This window comes from Cottoperca gobio, chromosome 6, assembly GCF_900634415.1.
Source record: "Cottoperca gobio chromosome 6, fCotGob3.1, whole genome shotgun sequence".
NCBI lineage: Eukaryota > Metazoa > Chordata > Actinopteri > Perciformes > Bovichtidae > Cottoperca > Cottoperca gobio.
The window spans coordinates 20,243,059-20,263,618 of NC_041360.1; the positions used below are offsets into that span (position 1 = coordinate 20,243,059).

Below are 20,560 nucleotides of genomic sequence, written 5' to 3' on the forward strand. Positions count from 1 at the left end.
AGCAATCTTACCTTTTAATGAAATAATACTGTTCTGTTTCTTCACTAACGTGGCTTTCTTGCCCTGGCTTGGATGCTTATTCTTAGCTTGACTGTTTGACGTTGTCGTACTAAACTAAATTTTTCTTTTTTTACAGATTAATCGTAGACTCTGACAGTCTCACCATCACTGATGTGACTGAGAACGATGCGGGGGTGTACACCTGCATCATGAACACCACTCTGGATCATGACTCAGCCAGCGCTGAGCTCACAGTAGTCGGTATGTTCAGCTTTGCAGAAGCTCAATTTTACCGACTCATAGAACAAACTCACAAATTATTAAAGTGTAACCTTTCTCCATCTCAGCTCTTCCCAGAAAAGTGAATCCATCTAATAACTTTACACAACAGATTGCCTTTCAGCCCTTCAAGGTTAATTGCCTGAGAGTTTACTTAAGAGGGCCGCAGCGGATTTAGTCAGCTATCGTGTCAGCAGCATGAATATTTGATTGTTGCCTTCTTAGTGAGCCAGATAATCTTCTTTGCTTTCTTATGGCTGACTGACCACTAAACTCCCTATTTCACTCCTGCCCTCCTACCTGGCAGAGGCCACGCCAACACCAGCTGTTGTCTACGGTAAACCTGCAGCACACATGAGCACCCAGCTGTGCTCAGCTGACGTGGGCTTGTGTTGTTTGTTGGATGTTTTTGTAAAGTGAAGCATGTTTTATTTTTGACGGTCACAGAGCATTTTACATTTTTTAGTTTTCATTTAGATTTACCAGCATTTGTTCCTTTTTGTCTTTAATGTGTTTTTTCTTCAAAATAAATTGTATGTTTTTCTATTTTTTACAAAAGTGAATATATTTTGAATGCAATAAACACTAAACATTTAGGTAAACTGGAAGCAATTTCCACTCGCGCTTGAATGCAAAGATAATTTGTAAAGCAGACATCTCCCCTTTGCACCACTTGAGATCTTTTCAAATGCAACATTTTCCTCATTTATTCCAAGCATGCAATCCACTTCATCATTACAATTCCAAAACATGAGCATTAATTTAACCTCTCTAGTGAGCCTGAGACTCTATTTCATGCAGAGTGATTATGGAAGACGCTCCGTTGAGCGTCAGCAGTTTCATATGCATGATGCAGTGTCTGCATGTGTATCATACGGCACATAACATTGTCAAATGCAACATGTGAAGAAATAGAGGAGTAACTGAAATGAGTGCTTGGTTAAACCGACACACTTAGCATTTATTATGATTCTAGTGTCACAGAAAGACATTTATGTAACCAGATACCCCCTTTGGTTTTTGCTTCATCTTCTTGTGGCATGGACCCGCCATATTCTGTAACTGTTACTGTGTGTTGATGTTGCTGCCTGCGCTGTATCTCCCCCAGAGCGACCCGACCCCCCCAACTGACCTGGAGCTGACGGACCAGAAAAAGAGGAGTGTTCAGCTCACGTGGACCCCTGGAGATGAACACAACAGTCCTATTCAGAGTATGTCTGAAATGTGTGTGTGTGTGTGTGTGTGTGTGTGTGTGTGTGTGTGTGTGTGTGTGTGTGTGTGTGTGTGTGTGTGTGTGTGTGTGTGTGTGTGTGACTAATGATAGGTGAGCGGAAGTTAAAGCGGCACATCAACTATTTCACGTATGGATTACATCAGTGTTATTATCTTCTAATGGAAAGCCGGCATTAAAAGCTTCTGGGCATGTAGGAGGAAGGGATGGTCTAATTAAAGATGCTTTTAAGTTGCACTATGGGATCTGTATGATCCAGCATTTTTGAGCTGGACCCATACTAGCAACTAAAAGTCGGGATATCTGCTGCTTTGGTTTACAAACCTTGAGGCTCCATAATTACAACAAACCAACAAATTGGTCACATTGGAGTGCAATGGTGACAAGTTTTACCAGCATAACAAAATACCAAAACGTCCATAGAAATGCCTAAAACCACCACTTCAGCATAATCTATTTTTCATGGCTAAATCCACAATTTCCTTTAAGCCTCACAGCAATGCCAGAAGTAACATATTTAGACCGTTAGCAAACCGTTTTGCTTTTTGAGTTACAGTATCCAAAAATAACTTGAGGGCAATCATCAGGCAGTGTAACAAGTGTTTATTTTTCTTATTTTACACAGAATTTCTAATCCAGTATGAAGACTCACTGCACCACAGAGGTCACTGGCATAATCTTACCGAGGTCTCCGGAACCAAGACGACGGCTCACCTCAAACTGTCCCCCTACATCCACTACACCTTCAGAGTTTTGGCCTTCAACACTGTGGATTTCAGCCGCCCCAGCTTCCCCTCCAGAATGTTTAAGACGGAGCCTGCAGGTGCAGACTTTATTGTGGAGTTTCTGATGGCCTTGTGTGTCTCATTCTGTAAATGACTTCTGTCATGCATTAATATTACATAAATAATCAACCAACATGCTCATGTTTTCTAAATACAAAGGACTCAGTGAAAGCCTTTTCTTGGGATAACGTTTCATATTGTCTTCGTTTTCTAATTCCTTTTAGCTCCAGACGAGAACCCGACCGGTGTTCAGGGATTTGGAACAGAACATGATAATCTTGTAATCTCATGGAAGGTAAGAAAGTTGTATGAAGCCATCTGTTTGAATCCTGAAGTATTTACCGTCGTCCATGGTGTACCGTGAAACAGAAACGTGTCCTTTGTACCCTGAAGCACGATTTTGTTATCTTCTGGTCTCGTGAGCTTTCTTTTGTTCTTACTTTTCTCTCTTCATTATCAGCCTCCCAAACCATGTACCATGTACCATGTCCTGATAAAGTTACAAAAAGGTTTCAAACTTTCTCCTCTGCAGCCGCTGTCAGGCCTCCAGTCTAATGGTCCAGGGCTTCACTATAGAGTGATGTGGAGGCAGGAGGTGGTGGACAGTGATTGGACCGAAGTGACTGTGGCTAACAACTCCAAGTTTGTTGTGTCAGGAACGCCCACATTTGTTCCATATGAGCTAAAAGTTCAGGCAGCAAACGACCATGGACCTGGACCTGAGCCTGCTGTTGCCCACGGCTACTCAGGAGAGGACTGTGAGTTAGATCGATTATTTTAACCCTTTAACATTCACTCAGTGTGTTTCTTATGTATTTAGCTGTTGTTGTGTTCCAATAGTGCCAGTAGCAGCTCCAGAAAATGTGCAGGCCATGGTGCTGAACAGCTCTCTGGCTGAGGTCCACTGGGATCCTGTGCCCTCTAAGTTAATACGAGGACATCTCAAAGGATATAAGGTACAGTGGAAAGAAAGGCCACATGCAGTGTAACTTGCACACCAATCCACCCGACCATAACACACACACACTCAACACTTACCGTGTACCGACTGTGTCTTGTAGGTGTACTACTGGAGAGATCGCAGCCTCCACAAACACAACCCTCATCATGCGGAGAAGCAGATCCTGACCTTCAGTGAGAACCACAACCACGGCATGCTGCCTGGCCTGCACCCCTTCAGTCTCTACTCATTCAATGTCAAGCTTTTTAACGGCAAGGGAGAGGGTCCGTCCAGCCCCACCCAGCAGTTTGAGACACCGGAAGGAGGTAGGAGATGGAATACTTTCTTTCATTGTATTATATTACAACTGAGATGAACACTTAGTTTGGATAGTCTGACGTTCACTCTTCATAGAACACCGTTTGGTGATACAAATTTGAGGATTACGATTATTACATTTTACAGAGCTGCAGCTGATCTGGTCAGTTATTAATACATTAATGGTACCCTTCAGTGTGTTTCTCATATGTTTTTTCTGCACACGAACAATCTATAACCCAGTTAATAATTCTGAAATGCCCATTTCCTCCTTCTCCCTCATTGAAAAATACGGAATCTATTAATATGCAAATATTTCCTAGTTTAATTACTAGACACAAATTGTCTTCTAGTTCACTGAAGTCCGTTCTCTGTGTATGAGCACTGGAGGTTTCAAGTCTCCACATCAAACTTGTGTGATTCGCATATTGAAGAAACTAGTTTTAAACTTTAGGTTGAGCACAGAGAAACGTTCCTCCTTCAGCAGATGAATGTGAAAATGTCTAAGATTCTGCACATGCATCATTCGGCACAGTGAAGGTCAAACATCCAATTGCATTATTTAAAACAAATCTCTAGTGGATGGGGACTTTAAAACTCCTTTAAAATTGTATTTTTTGCACCTTCTTCAGCTGTAACTTGTGTAAGGTTCCATGATTGATGTGTGTTCTGCAGTGCCTAGTCCTCCTGCTTCCCTGTCCGTCACCGACACCAACCTGGACTCTCTCACCCTTGACTGGAGTCCTCCTGCTGACCGTAATGGACACATCACTGGCTACACCCTCAAATATCAGCCAGGTGAGGCTTTCTTTTCCTTTAAGACAGCAGCCGAACTGTTATATCTTTGCCTAGTGAATGTCACCTTCCTTCATGTAGTTTGTAGTTTTGTATGTCCTCCTTTTACATGTCTTGTAGTGTCATCCTTTTCAGACAGATTATAAGATGGAAAGGAGTCAAAAATAAAGTAGTGCTAAGAGCATTTCAAGTTATTGTACCTAAATTAAGCACAAATTAACAAATCAACTTTGTCACTCCCGCCTTCTATTCCTGAACCCTACACCTCTGTGCCCCAAACGTTTCCATTTCCACCTTACATCTCTATTCAACTTACCTCACTACTTCCCAACTTCCATCTCCATCCCTCCATTATTCTTGTCACCCATCCTTCATCCCTGTAGTCAATAACTCCAATGAGCTGGGCCCAGTGGAGGAGCTGGCCCTGCCCGCCAATGAGACCTCAGTCACTTTGCTCAACCTCAAGTACAGCACGCGCTACAAGTTTTATTTGAATGCGAAAACAGTCAGGGGAGCCGGCCTGGCCATTTCTCGGGAAGCTGTCACCATCATGGATGAAGGTAAGTCAGCGAATGCAGACAACTAAAAGTAAATGATAGTTTTTTCAACTGGAAAGGTGATTAATGTGAATTATTTCTATAACTCGGGCAAGAGAATCCAAACATGGCATTAATCTATAGATCATATGCACAAAGTATGAAGTCCATGCTAAATTGAAATACATCACACAACTCTTTAGAACTCTTCATTCATCAAATGTGTCTGACTATCTTGCCTTCATCAGGAGGCATATCAAAACATATGTTGTAATGTTGCTTTGTAGTATTTAGTGTTTGTGTAATGTACAAGTGATCTGCAGTGTATTGATGAACTGTGGAAGGAAACCGCAATCAACCTCAGACAAAATCCTGAAGAAGGCAAGACAGCCAAAACTGTTTGAAGAATAAAACATGTTCTTCTGGAGAGGAGTTTGAAGTTTGGATGGACTCACGTTGTGTGTGTCTTCTCAAAGTTATGAATTGTTTGTTTGCATTGAAAAACATTCCTCCAAACACTGAGATGATGTTTGAAGTGAAGCATCGTGTTCCATTTGTATGTTTATGTATGTCAATATCGATTCGTTGACAGCATCGACATCGAATTTTGAAATGTATTCGTTCAACATGTTATCTGTTTTATATCATTTGTAAATTGAACATTTTGTGGTTTTGGACTGATGCGGGAAATAATTCACATTTTCTTAATATTTTCTCACATTTTACAGACATAACAATTAATCAATTAACTGCAAAAATGCTCAAGACATTAATCAATATTGAAATTAATTGTTAGTTACGGCCCTTCTGTTAAGTGAAAACATTATCATGTGTTTTGTGTGTGTGAACTCCTCATTCTGCTGTGTGCAGTTTACAGTACGACGCACTATTACACAGCATCATCTTATATTGTAGGCACTTTACATAGCATGATGTATATAAGCTCTTCATCCATGTCTAGTGGAACATGAGTGTGATCCAGTTGCATTGTTACAGATGACTCATGCTGTTATAAACCCTCAGACCTATCATCTCTTACATGACTCAGCATGACCAACATAAATGTCTTACAGTTACTGTTACATACAGTGACACGGATGGCAGGGGGTCACCCCGTTGTGACCCTTCTCCCGTTGTTTCTCTGTGTCCCGTTTCTCTCTACAAGCTCTAATATCACAGCATGACGTAGATGTGGGCACAGGTATCGGTCGTATCTAGACCCGTGCATGTTTTACAGATACAGCCATAGCTTCAAACCCCACCACCAGCATGCACTCCTCATCAATGAGCAACTTCCCCTTCGTCGCTATCAAATTCTGCAGCCCACCAAAATGCTTTGCTGAGTTCAAAGCCGAGGAGAGTTCAAAGCAACGTAGATAAAGATGCTGTGTGACATGTGCCTTTTTAATGTCATGTGATAAACCTAGATGAGTCTTTTAAAAGCACTCTGCTGCTTTGCCCGTTGGCGACTTTGACCCCATCCTCACCCTTTTTCCACCGTGGCTGCTAGTGATGCTTCCCACTGCATGGCGAGCATTTGCTTGGCATGCCAATGAACTGTGTGCACTGTGTATAATGACTTCAGTGTGTGTGGTGTCTCTACCTGTGGAAAGTCTGTGTGTGTCTATTTTGTGGTGCGGTCTTTACCCCTCTCCATGTTGTTTACAGGAAACACGCAAACCCCTCATCCCATTGCACGGTCTCCTCCACACCGTCCGCCCCACAAGGGTACAGATACTGCTGTGATCAACACATGCCTGATTTGTTACATTATCAGCTTTGTGTATTATTTGTGTTGTTGGTATAGTGTCCCGATTTGACATTGCTTTTGTGTAAATCTATGAGGGTCTAGATTGGATGATGCTAAGAGCATTTAATGGGATTATTATTCATTTAAAGCAATTCATTGCCAGTTATTGGACTGTCCTTTGACCAACAGACCGATCGTGATGGTTGTTTTTTCTCTTGTGTGCTCAGCTCAGCCTGTGAGTCCTTTTGGGAACATTAGCTCCTCGTTTGGAGAGGACGGGACCCTGATCAGTTGGGAGTACTGGGGCCCGGAGAAAAACGTTTATGTAGAATACATAGTGAAAAACAGTAAGCAAAACAACACACCTTTTATTTCTGTCAGTTCCGCACGTAGGTGGCAAGAGACTCATACTTCGTTATTGGCTCATGCAGGTGAATAGAAATGTTGGCAGTCACACCGATGCTGGCTCCTGCCAACACGGACCCAGATGTCTGTGATTGGATTTCTAATTACCCGGTCCTGTTATTGACTGGAGGTGCGTGCAGCTCCCGCGACAATCTCGTTGGAACTTCTGTAGACAAACATCATAAAAAGCGGCACAAACATTCTTGTTCTGCCAATTAATTTTGACTGAAGCGCTCTCCATTGTTTGTATCCACCTGCAGTGAGGATGAAACGCAGTGTGTTGTTGTAGTATGGCTCTCTCACACCTACTGTTTAGTGGATTCAATTAGGGTATATCATCATAATAGATTCCCAGTCATTTAGAAAAATGTCGTTATCAAAAAACATAATCTTGTGATCATAAGTCAAACACATTTCATATTAAGCTCATCACTACATGTGTAATTTCTGGTGGCCCCGAGAGCTGTACACACTGCAGGTTAAGAAAACACACGCAACAAGACGGAGAAATGAATCAATTAAAGAACATAAGCGCAGCAGCAGACTGACTTTGCCGTCCGTGAGCCATGCGGCTACCATGGCTAAAAATGCTGCAAAGTAATAAAACACAAATAAATACAGAAAGAACCTAATGCAGGACACGCAACCGCATACTAAAACACTGCAAGTTGCACAGAATGTAACAGAAATGAGTTTTAAAACATGTCTCCAGGGGGCAATAACTATGGCAGTTGTGTTCATCACTTTTTTATCGTCTCCTAGGAACCTCTGGTGTTTTATGACTTATTTTTTGTTGTGTTTTTTTGCAATTTGCGGCATTTCTATATGTGGTTGTGTTTTCTGTTTTGGCTTCATGCTGCACATGTTGTAGGTGAAGTCTTCTTGAGTTGCAGTGTGTTGAACTTTCAGGGCATTAATTCATTCATAGACTAAATAGTTTTTTGTAAAACTCCATGATTCCATGATATTAACAATTTAAATCTAATATAGACAGAATTAGCTGCAGTGTAATCCCATGTCAGTAGATTTTTTTTTAAGTAACTAGATCCCATGATGTCATGATCTGCATGACACATTTGAAGTTGTGTTTGCCGCCTCAAACGTACCTCTCTTCATGAACGTCCCTCCTGCAGGTGAAGGTGAAGAGGAGTGGCAGAAAGAGCTTGTGAACGGCTCTCAGAATGTTATGCTGAAGGGATTAAAGGGGGGCCTCTCCTATAGGGTGCGTTTGGTGGCCCAAGGTCACCACGACCGGCTGCTCCACCACTCTGAGGAGCTATTGGTCTCGGTCCCAGGTGAGGCAGTTCCTTGGTGGTCGCCTCCCCCATTGGTCTGGCCTGGTCTGGCCTGGCCTGGCCTGGCCTCGTACTGTGCCGTGTGTAGAATGTGTAGTAGTTTGTGCCGTTGTGTAATTATAATCCAGTCAAGCATGGGTTTAACAGATGTGTTGTGGTCACTCTGTATGCCAGGCATGCACTGTAGTGATATAGCAACAGTGTGTAGCAGCGTGCATGATTGTGTGGTTGAAACTTCTGCCTTATTAAAGTCAGTTGTTGGTTATTCTCACATAGAAGTTTCAATATATGTTTAGTGGTATAAAATCCAACCTAATATCACCCACAGTAAACCTGCGTGTACAGTTTGTGTGTGTCTGTGACTGTCTGTGTGTGCACTTGTGTAAGAGATTTCCTGCATTGTGTACTAATGTGGTTCCAATAATGTGTCCGAGTCACCGTTAGCTTAATCTAGGAACTTCTAACTCGTCTAACATGAGAGTTGTCTTTTTCTGTAACAATAAGCAATCATGATCCACTCATGAACTGAAGTCTCTAACAAGCAACACTAAGAAAACGCCTTGTTACGTGTTTGTTTTAGCACATGACTCTGGATAAATGTTTGTATTTTTTTCCTTCTGACGGGGGAGAAGCTCATCCCGTCCTAAATGTTTAAGTCTTCCTCTCTTCCTCTGGCCAGCTGTGGCGAGCCGACAGGTGGACATCGCCACTCAAGGATGGTTCATTGGCCTCATGTGTGCCATCGCTCTGCTCATTCTGATCCTCCTCATTATCTGCTTCATCCAGAGGAATAAGGGAGGGAAGTATCCTGGTGAGTAGCAGCACAAACACCAATATATAAAGCCACACGTTAATGCTTTGTTTGCCACATTCAATTATGTTTAATAGGATCGTACGATTAGATTACATGGTTTTGGAATATTGGTTTGTTTTTGCAGTGAAAGCATACTAATGAGACTAAAAGATAGCTTTCCATGGCATTGTATGGCTGCCACAAAGACAGAACATGTGCTCAGTTTCTTTTCATAAGTAGAATTCTTTCTCTGAATATCATAATTATAGATAAATATCTTGCTTTATTGTTTTTTTAACAACAAATGTTCAGGTTATTTTTGACATATTTGTCATATATGCTTGAATGAATGTATGTTATGTGTTTCTCATTAAAACAACATATGGCAGTTTCCTCAACATACCAATGTATGATGTATTAACGTGAGAATATTTTAATGAGACTTGTTGATATTTTGAAATAACAGGAATGTTTTGTGATATAAAATGATAAAGTTATAGGTTGAGAAAAGTTACTTAGTTAGTTATGACAAAAACAATCTATTCTTGTAGTGTAAAAAGGGTCTTTTGCAATATTCTATAAACACATAACAACTTATATACAATATTACACATACACCCATGTGACTTTACAAGCTAGTTTGTCTAAATTGCTTCCTTTTTCTTTTCTCATTAGTCAAAGAGAAGGAGGACGCACACACAGACCCAGAGTTCCAGCCCATGAAAGACGATGACTGTACTTTTGGGGAATACAGGTGAGAGAAAGTGCTCTGGCCTCTGGAGCCCCCAGAGCCCCATTTTACCCATCAACCCCTGCCCCGCCCCTGCTTTCTGCCCAGATCTGCTCTCTCTGGCTGGGCTGGAGCTCTGCACTCCCTTCCTCTTCTCAACCCTTACAGCTGACTAATAACTGACCCAGGATCACCAATAACAGAAATTCAAAAGAAGAAGAAGAAGAAGAAGAAGAAGAAGAAGAAGAAGAAGTGCCCCTTATCTGAACTTCTACGACGTGAAGCACAATATATTTTTTTTCTGGGTTCTAGGACGTCCTGGATACTACTTGTGTCGGACTCTATTGTGTGTCACTTGAAATGCCATCGTGGTGTCACTTGAGAAGCAGGATTCTTCAGGTTCAAGGGATTTCGGGGTTTGGGTGTTTTAAATCTTTAAATCTTTAAATCTTTAAACAAGACTGTCAGGAAAAAATATATATAAGCTAGAGTCATTTGCAACACAGCCTAAACTGATCCCAAGCATACCATTTCAACTAATAAGCTACTCATATACATCCTGTATACAGTATATATAGTATTGACACTTCGCCTAGTGTATTGCTACTTATATACACAATCCTGATAGGATTGAAAATCACTGAAATGTTCATTCCTTCTAACTTACAGCAGTTATCCAGATATGCTTGTTAGCATCCTCATTCTAGGCTGCTTCTTCAATCGCACGCAGAATAAAGAAAAATGAAGCACTTTACTTCTGTATAGCTAGCATTTATCAATTGTTTTTTATAAGTCGATTTATAAAATGGTCTTGCTTTTATATTTTATATTCCTTTTTGTATTATGTAAACATAAATATGTTCTATGGATTTTATGCTGTGATAAATACATATCGATATATAGTATATATATATGATGTGACATGCATGGTGTGAAGATCTGATATATGGAAATTTGCTCTAGGCAATAATGTGTTGAATGGAATTATTGTTGATATATATAGTATATAGTATATAGATGCATATGGATCTTCTATGAAATTATCAGCATGTTTGAGGGAAGCAATCATCAAATATGTTGAGTGTACAAGAGCTGGTTAATGATGTTTATTTCAGGCCAGTAGGCAGTCTTTATTAGTAATACTTCTGAAAGAATAAATCTGGTGATATTTTGCTTCTTTTTTTTTTTATTGTCAACTATTCTTTTTTAAATAGACCAAAACCAACAATGTCTTTGTCCGTCTCACAATACTTTCCAACTTCTCCAGCTTGTTTGTGGCTCTGCTTCAAGCCAATATTCCTACTGTAGACCTAAATCTTATTAAACAAAATGGTCACAAGTATATTATTTTTAAAAGGCCTATAAACTTAAAACTATTTCCTAAAGCAGCTGGGAACTTTTATTCATTATTAGTGTTTTTTTTCTGTAAAGCAAAACTTTACAGAAGTAAATATTGTATTTATTAAATATACTGATAAACCACAGTGACAAAGTTCATTGTATAATAAGGAATATTCTAAGTGGGGCTTTGGACGAACAGTCAATTCTTATTAGTACGATTAATTAATTGTTGGTTTAGGTCTTTTCATGGGAACAAGAAATGTAGAATATCACCAGAATTATCCTTTAAAAACCCATAAAGAGAGATCTTTGTACACTGCAGGGGAATCTCTCCATTAGTCGTGGACTCAAAGAACACAGTAGACAATAAAACACAAGGCAAAGTGTACACATATTATAGTGCCTTTGTGAGATAATACTTTCTATCCATGCTGTTTCATTAAGCTCAGCTGGAACCTTACAGTATGTCAATAAAGGCATAACTCCACCCAACTGAGCTGTTCTTGTGTGACTGCAGGAGAGTAAACTAAGTTCTGACTATACGTGTACGTGGCATATGTGCCTGTTAGAGTGCATAGTGTAATCATCCCGAGGTGTGGCTGTTGTGTTGTGTGGGATCTCAGCTGGATCTCCTCATCTGATCGCATGGGTGTAGGTCTCAGGAAAGGTAAGGGTGATGATGGTGTGTGTTGGGGGGTGGTGGTGGGGATGAGGGTCATTGTTCTGTAAATCTAGCATGTGAGGAGGTTCAGAGGAGAGTCGAGTCACTGTGGAGAAAAATGCTCGCTGTATAAGCATCCCAGGTTCCTTCACGGCTATCATCAAGTTTAATATTGGGTCATAAAGCCTTCATCATGAAGCCTAAGTTGCATAGACAAGTCTTTTAAGGCTTTACTGTGCTAGTTGTATCCATGAAAATTATTACTGATTAATATCTCTTCTAAATTGAAAAAAACATTTCAGCATTATGATGGCTTTGTGATCTTATCTCATTGATGTTCAACTCATGTATGTGGAATGTTTTTGACTATCTGATATCCAAAGAAAAGTTTCTTTGCAGATTCTTCATGCATTTTGCCAATTTGTGATTATTATCATGCTTGCTTCGGGGGATGTTTGGCTGAAACCTTGCTTTCCAAGTTTTATTCACATCATTGCTTTGGATTTTCTGTTTTTCATCACAACCTCTGTCTCGGGGGGGGGGGGGGGGGGGAGGGTAATACTTTTGTCAAACAATACATTCACCACTTCATATTTGGTTTCAGGGGGAATTTGAACAGTATGATTGCTTGAGCTTTATTCCCCTGTTGCCTGATGGAAACCAACTAATCATTCATTGCTACTGTTTTTTAGACATGGAGCGAGCTAAATTCAAATTTGCTTCTTGTGCAGTGGCTCACTGTTGCATATTAATGAGTTTTTAAAAAGTAAAGATGAGCCAACTTATTTTCAATTTGGAAAAAACACTTTTACCATTACCTACAAAACGTTCAGTAGGTTGTGATTAAAGTAGCGATCAGTCAGTGCTCCATCTAAAAAATAACTAATCTCCTTGTTGCATCTGTCACATCATCTCACCTGTAACACCTGCATGTTATTTTCTCCTTCAGTGACAATGAGGACCATAAACCGTTAAAAGGGAGCCGCACGCCGTCTAATGGGACAGTTAAGAGAGACGACAGTGACGACAGTTTAGTTGACTACGGGGAAGGAGGAGACGGACAGTTCAACGAGGATGGCTCGTTTATCGGCCAGTATAGTGGAAAGAGTGCCAGCAGGGAGACTGCTGAGGGCCACGAGAGCTCGGAGGCCCCCTCCCCTATTAATGCCATGAACTCCTTGAACTCATTTGTGTAGGCCGGTGTGAGGTGCTGCACTGACTGCTCAATCCCCACGTCTCTCTTAGAGGGATGTCTCAACACCGCATGGCTTTATGATCACATCTCCATCCCCAGTGCCACACATGAAACACACACAACTCAACAAAGACTTTTATGTTTTCTCTTGGAAATCTTTATGGAGAGGCTTGGAGACCTGTGGCTCATTATAACTTAAGCAGCATTTAGGAATGAAGTAGCTCAACCAGACTTTTTGATTTTAACAGTGCATGAAACATCTGATATGATCTAAATCCATATTTGAATTAACACTTTGATATTAACAAGTGTTGCATTCTGACCAGGAATCTATGCAGTGCTCGTCTGAACTATATTTGTTTTTGTTACTGGTTATTATATTATCTACTATGTTCAAATAGTAATCAGTGTCTACAGTATATGACAATTACTCCATGTATGTTTTTTCCCAACACAGAAGCTTGTACAGGAATCTGTATTTAATAATGTAAATCATTCATGCAATTCCATTGGTGCACAAGGCCGATCATGTACAGTGTGTATATATATATATATATATATAAAGTGAACTATCTGTAATCTGAATATTGGGAGCAGTGCACACGGCATGCTTGAGATTGCTGCATCGATGCATCCTCATCTGTCACCACTCTGATGAATGAGCCAACTGCACCTATGAAGGAGGAAGTTGAAATGCTGCATGGCTTGTCATATGACCTCATGACCTTTGCCCTGCATGTAACCTCCTCTTGTTGAGCTTGATCTGAAGGCCAGTGGGAAACACTGAGAGGGTGCGACAGCTTGCCTCAATTCCTGCAGTGCTCCTTCAGCAGGTAGTGCCTTTTCTTTAAAAACAACGATTCGATTCCGAAGTCTCTTTCAAGAGTTCAGTCATTGGAACAGAGACAGTGGTAGGACTGCACAAGTCCCATCCGAGGAAGGATAAGATAAGCTTAAGAGGACTCTGTGGAGGGAGGAATAACTCATACACTCTTGTCATCTTTTTTTTTTCTTTTATTATAAAAGACATCCCAATGCCTTGAGACACAGGACTGGCTTTGATTCCTCCAAGAAGCTAAGCGCACCCACATTAGATCAGACTAAAACATCATTAAAACCACGTCTGGTGCATTTTCAAAGTCTGCAGTCATTATGTACAGAACCTGATTGTATTTCTGCAGTGAATGAATGAATGTATGGTTATCTGAGTGTGTTGGTGTGTGTGTGTGTGAATACAGTTACATTATTCAATTCCTATAGGCAACAACTGTTCACTTGTACTAACTACACTTGAGGGCCTTTGGATGGGATCAAGATTTATTTTCTCTTAACTTGCATCAAGTTTTTTTTTTTTTTTTAAAGATGTGTAGAATATTTGTTTAATTTGTAAATACCTTAATTGATTGTACAGGGACAAGCAGCTTATAAGGCAGCCTAGGAGGCAATATTGTGCATGATATGGTTTAACTTGTTGATAGGACTGTATTAAATATATAGATACTTGTAGAGAATATATATATATATGTGTGTGTATATATATATATACATATATGTATTTTCTTTTTTTTCTTGCTGTGCGCAGTGTATATTGTATTGTAACTAACTGGACAGAAAATTGCATATAAATTTAAATTTTGATTATTTCTGGTTTGCTTGTCAGCGAGTTTTATGACTTTGGTATTGTACAACATTTAGGATATAGTGACAATTTTAATTGATGCACAGAATTGTATTCTGCTTTGTATTGGTTTAACGCAGTCCCAGTATACTGCCAAAATGACGCTCTTTTCTGACAGCATTGCAAATGGTTTTGTATTTAAGAAACAGATTTCTACTAACTGATTCTTTCTTTGTCTCTATTTAAGTTTCTCCTTTTAGTTCAAGTATGAAATTCAAGCTACTGGAAATATAATGAATGAATAAAAAAAAATGATCTGCTTTAATTTCAGTTTTCAGACTCTTTACTCAAAATGTCATTGCTCTCTCTTGAAAAGTGGAGGATTCAGTTATTCAGCCTGTGCATGCTTAGTGCTGCATAATGTAACCATACCATATTCATTACCCAACAAACCACTTACACCACAGATAAAGTACTCATTCTTAAATATTGGCCTCTGTGACTTACATCACTGTTAATAACGATGCACCTCAGCAGAATGTTACTGTTGTAGCTCCAAAGGGTCAAAGGGGTTGTGAGATGCGTGATAACACATTTCTGCTACACAAATTTGTTGTCTTTAATGTTTTAATTCTCTACTGTTTTTTTCTTTTTGTGAAATAATAGAGCGTTTTACTTTTACATATAATATAGGATAGCGAAACACACCAGATTATCCTCGTAATTGTAGGGGAGTAAGAGTACACAGTAGCATACAATTACATTTCTCAAGTAGAGCACAAATACCTCAATTCTTTTCAGTGCTTGAGTAAATGTACTTGGTTACTTTCCATCATTGCATTGCCTGGGAAATATTAAGCGCTGTTATGGATCTGAAGGGAATGATGCCAAACTCAGCCGTAGTAGTATTAAGTCCAAATGCACACACAACCATGTACACAACATAATGTACAGTGAGGAGCTGAGGGCTGTGTTAATATGGATTCCTACACCTGCCTCAGTCTCCTTCGTGTGAAGCAGCTATAGAAAGGCCTTATGGAACACGACAGTTGGGCTCCATATTTTTGGCGCTCACTTGTGGCACTTCCACTTCCATTACAGTCATATTGTCGGGGTAATAGCGAGAGAGCAGCTCGCCATCTGGTGCATTATCATACAGCAATGGTGTCAGGAAGCAGGGAAGTCTGGTCTCTAGCGTCTTGGAAATACTTTCTCTCCCTCTGGCAAACTTTTTGCCTTCTGTTCATTCAGGTACACTCATTTATTTTCCCGGGTGAAGTTGTTCGGGGATATTTCGCAGGATTGTTTGCAGTTACAGTAGTGATTTAATGCATATTGCTGCGCCACATATTAATGAATCAGGGTTGATGATGTTTTTTTTTTTCTTTTCCAAAATGAGCCAAAGATAATTTCTATGAAGGATGAGTACATCAGTGTGAACTGCAGCTGTTTGGAAGATTGTCCATATTATTACAAGCAAATGACTCTCACACCCAGCAGCAATGATCTGATGACCTTCAGCTACTGGATGATGATTCATCTTCATCCGTTTGACAGAGTTTCCCTCTTGACTTTACTGCCACCTAGTGATATGAGACAAATTACACCAATGGCTGGAATAAGCAACAGGCTTTTAAACGCTAAATAGCTAATGTCATGAAAGGGAAAAGATGTGAAGTGTCAAAACAGTGGTTTATTGACATGTATACTAGTGTAAAATATCAAAGAGACAACAATGAAAATATCTCATATATAAGCCAAAATTGGGTCATGCTATAAAATATTGTATTCTAATCCCAATGTACTGAATTATCTTACATTTTAACTGACAGCCTATGAATTAGTTTGACCCCCTGTTGACATCCCGAGTCCTCAATTACAAAGGCTTCCTGTAAGAGGATTAGGTCTTTATTTTCATGGCAACAGAATCACATTATTTGTCTGTCGATTGGTGATCATTGTGACCAAACAAGCAGCTGCCCCATTACCCTTCTCAACTACAACCCCCCCCCCCCCTCCCTTCCTGCCGCTCCACACCGACCCCTCCCTCCCCCCTCTCATTCCTCATCCAGTCCACAGTGGATTCGTTCTGTGTCGGCTGTGCGTCTGCCATAGCATCCATTATCCATTCCCACCTCCACTGTGTCCAGCTCCTTGATTTACTGCTGGGCGGAGAGCCTGGTTTGAATTGATCTATTGCTGGTTTTATGTCCACCTCCAGTCTGCTTTCAATGGGAGAAGAGATCATTACACGGGCTGACGTTCTGTTTCCAAACCACTATAGGATCTTTAAAACGCATCATTTGCATCCCATATGGTCAAGACAAGGGCATGATCTTTCAGCATCAAGCTTCCCAAAAAGACATCATGTAGAATAAAGCATATCAAAGGCAGGTATTAGAAAAAACACCATCATTTAGTTTCTGATATTATTTAAGTATTTGCTGAGCTTCAGGGAGTCTGTTCCTTTGATTTAAGTGGCAGAGCCTTTGTCTATTTATGTAGATTTGCCCTTTTCTGATGCTCGGAGAGCTGGGGAGGATAATTGTTTATGATTACTCTGTGACATTTCCATATGGCCGACAAACGGCTTGCCAACACACACTCATTTACGCACACACATCTGTCAAGACCAAGCTGTTTGGAGCCTGAATGGTAGGTTTGGTTTGCCTGAAAATGAAAACTGCAATTGTAGAATGGAAATCACCCCTTCCAGTGTAGCAGTTTCATTTCTTCCCCAGTGTTTCCATCAACTCAAAGAGGCTTTTTCCCTTTTTTTGGGGGGGGGGGGGCAGATATCACTGAACTCCTGTTGGATGGATGCTACATAAAGTGAGAGTGCTTTGTTCTATCGATCTGATGCTCTCTATCAAACCCCCCCTTCCCCCTTTTTATCACGATAGCACCAGGATTATATATCTTTCCACGCCCTGATTTCTATTCCCCATGCACCGCCTCCATGTCCCATGTGGATTTGGACTGGGTGGGTGGGGGTTTACCTCTGCATGAGCTCCCTGTGGAGATCATTGGGGCTAAATCATATTAACCCCTCCCTCCTCTTCCTCCTCCATGTCCCTCCTCCCCCTCTGCAAGGCAGATAGATGACAGCCACCTATTCTTTCCTCTAGACAGCAGGGTGTTTGCTGTTCCTCTTATCCACCCCAGAGACCGGCCTTGTAACAGTGTTATTCACCAGCAGGATCCGTCTCTGTTTGCACTGCCATGGTGTAAGAGGAACAAAAGTGTTTGTCTGAGGCTTGACTACACGTAGATCTTGGATAACTCGCACACAAAATAATATCCTTTTGGGTCCCGTATTATACTGCTTTATTTGGATGTCATGGATTTCCTCAGTGTTACTGAATCCCTCTCATATTTTTCTAATAAATCCGCTTGGGATGAAGATAACATCTTTTTTCTTGTGTATTAACAGCAGTTCCCATCTGAAAGGAAACAATACTTTTTATGATGAATAATAATCTGAATAATAACAACAGCCTTAGGGAACAAAGCAACAAAATTCAACTTGATATAGAGTTATAACCTTCATGTAAAGTCAGTTTATGATCACATTAAAAAAGAACTTCTTTGATATGTTCGCCCAAATGCATTCAAGAGGGCTAAGTCCTTCAATTAATTCTACCCTGCTCTTTCTCAAAGATTCCTGCATTATTTATGGACCATCGCCACAGCAGATTATTATTTGCTGTGCGGTGTTTACATCCAAGATTTAAATCTAATCCCCAGGGATTGAGATGGTCTCATGTTTGGATTGACACATGGGCAAGGCTTTGTAATTAGTGGAGGTGCCCTTTTGATATCTGCCTGATGAAAAACAGTCTGACGGTTAACATGCAGGCTGCAGTCTCACTCATTTCTCATCCACCCCTGGTGGTGTCTAGTCATGCAAAATACATTGATCTGCTCATGTTTTCAGATGTTTTTGGAAACTTTTACTGCTGCTACGAAACAATGGAATGTAGATTTGGTGCTCAATGGGATTAAAAAATACATTTGAAGAAGTGTTTAGAAAGATCCTTACTCTCCAGATATTTAACAAACCTCAATGTCAACCATTTTTAAAGCCACCCTTTTTTTTCAAAGTGTTTCCTGGATGCACACAGGCCAGGTTATGCAAAAACATTGTGTTATCTTGACATCCCTTAAATGTATTTCTTTTGGGAGAATAAGAGACAGTGCACAATTGAGTTTGATGGGAAAAACAGTTGATCTGGCAGGCAGGTCTAAAAATAAATAAATAGAGGTCACGCATGCAACAAAAATAGGCAAAAGCTGAGGCAACATACTGTAGACAATTTAGGAAAAAAAGATAGCCTGTGGGGAGTAGGCTATATGGGGCTGATGACTAATGAGCAGCAGGTGCGTAGGCAGGAAACACTCTGAGGACAACTGGTGGGCAGGTGAGGAATGGCAGAGACTGACAGGAGAGTTTAGCAAAACACAGAATCAGGACAGGAAATGGAGTCAGAAGCAGATGAATTAGATACAAAACATTACGGCATAGCAGATGATGCATCAGTGATTCATTCTAGGAACATAATTAATTTGTCAGCAAAGGTTGCATAACTGCAATTCTATTCATTTGTGTAAAAAAAAATGCATTAATACTGAACAAAACAAACGTTGGAGAAAGCCAACTCTGCATCTCTAAGGAGCTTTTCAGCCTCTATGAATTGTTATTATGACTGGACATTTAATGGGCGATTAACTTCCAACTGTTCTTATCATCAGCTGCCATTAGCTCTGATGAACTCACTGTATGCTCCCTGCCCATAACGGCAGACAAAGTTAGAGTTAACAAATGGAAAGTGAACACAGTAAAGCCTCCTTCAAAAGACCCAGATATTTTTTCTCATGAGTCGGTGGAGACTGAAAGAGCTGAAAGAAAAGTGGATATTGGATTTAACTCAGATGAATTCTTCTTGCTGGTACCTATTTCAAGGTGGGCACCTGTTTGTTAACATAATTTATACTGAGGATGTTTAACATTAGCTTGTTTTATTATAATTTTTCTGCCCCAAGAGTGGCAAAAAAAAATAAAAAAAAAATAATAATAATATATATATATATATATATATATATATATATATATATATATATATATATATATATATATATATATATATATATATATAATGCTTGAAAATGATTTTAGGTGACAACCACGATTTAAGATGTTTTAACATAAAATAAACATTTAAGTTACGCTAGCTAGCCTACATTTACGATAGCTAGCTAGCAACCTTGCTAATATTAGCTCCTTTATAGCTTAACGTAACGTTAGCTAGCTAGTAGCTAATAAAAACAAAGAGTGCATAGAGATGACTAACTAATCAACCGTTATGATGATTTTGACAGGTTTTACGTTGCGTGATGACCACTTAAACTTTCCACAAACTTATAAGAGAATGCCTTAATTTGATAAACCTGCCTTAAAATGTGTATATTACAACAAATAAATAATATAATAAAAAAATTTTTTTTGTATGAAATAAAAAATCTGTAATGGACTAAAGGCAACCCATAAATGTCACTACATGAGCCCGCCAAACTCACTTACTGACGCAAAGTTGGATAATTGAATTTATTGTCGTATGTGTAGACTAAGCGATATTGAAGGTTATACTAAAATGTTCCTCAGGTCATCCTCCTACGCTGGAGAACCCTAGATGGGGCTCCTGTGGAAGAAGCAGGTCTAGCGCCCCCCTAAGTTGACAGCCATAACCCTTCATCCAATCCACGGGGACAGGACCGCTGCTCTGTCAGTTTATTTCCCCGCTCTCGAGCGCCCGGCGATGCGGTGCTGAGCAGGTGTGAGCATCGTGAAGGACACACGGACGGACGCATTTGCCCGCTACGGAAGGTAA

General features: G+C 40.1%; 2 protein-coding genes across 2 annotated transcripts in view; both read left to right on the forward strand.

Annotated features, from left to right (window-relative positions):
- The window catches only part of LOC115009378 (neuronal cell adhesion molecule-like), a 70,435-nt gene extending 55,444 nt beyond the window's left edge, over nucleotides 1-14,991 (forward strand). Inside the window, 18 exon segments of the mRNA XM_029433334.1 lie at nucleotides 137-261; nucleotides 587-616; nucleotides 1,388-1,398; nucleotides 1,400-1,490; nucleotides 2,136-2,333; nucleotides 2,520-2,590; nucleotides 2,828-3,053; nucleotides 3,136-3,251; nucleotides 3,357-3,561; nucleotides 4,229-4,351; nucleotides 4,732-4,908; nucleotides 6,050-6,085; nucleotides 6,553-6,612; nucleotides 6,862-6,981; nucleotides 8,173-8,334; nucleotides 9,014-9,145; nucleotides 9,803-9,881; nucleotides 12,809-14,991. Coding sequence (XP_029289194.1) covers nucleotides 137-261; nucleotides 587-616; nucleotides 1,388-1,398; nucleotides 1,400-1,490; nucleotides 2,136-2,333; nucleotides 2,520-2,590; nucleotides 2,828-3,053; nucleotides 3,136-3,251; nucleotides 3,357-3,561; nucleotides 4,229-4,351; nucleotides 4,732-4,908; nucleotides 6,050-6,085; nucleotides 6,553-6,612; nucleotides 6,862-6,981; nucleotides 8,173-8,334; nucleotides 9,014-9,145; nucleotides 9,803-9,881; nucleotides 12,809-13,055 — 2,209 coding nt within the window. The 3' untranslated portion in view covers nucleotides 13,056-14,991.
- A 4,078-nt stretch (nucleotides 14,992-19,069) lies between these two features.
- Nucleotides 19,070-20,560, forward strand: part of LOC115009132 (contactin-1a-like) — a 62,290-nt gene continuing 60,799 nt past the window's right edge. Inside the window, 2 exon segments of the mRNA XM_029432909.1 lie at nucleotides 19,070-19,093; nucleotides 20,335-20,556. The gene's annotated coding sequence lies outside the window, so the exon portion shown is untranslated.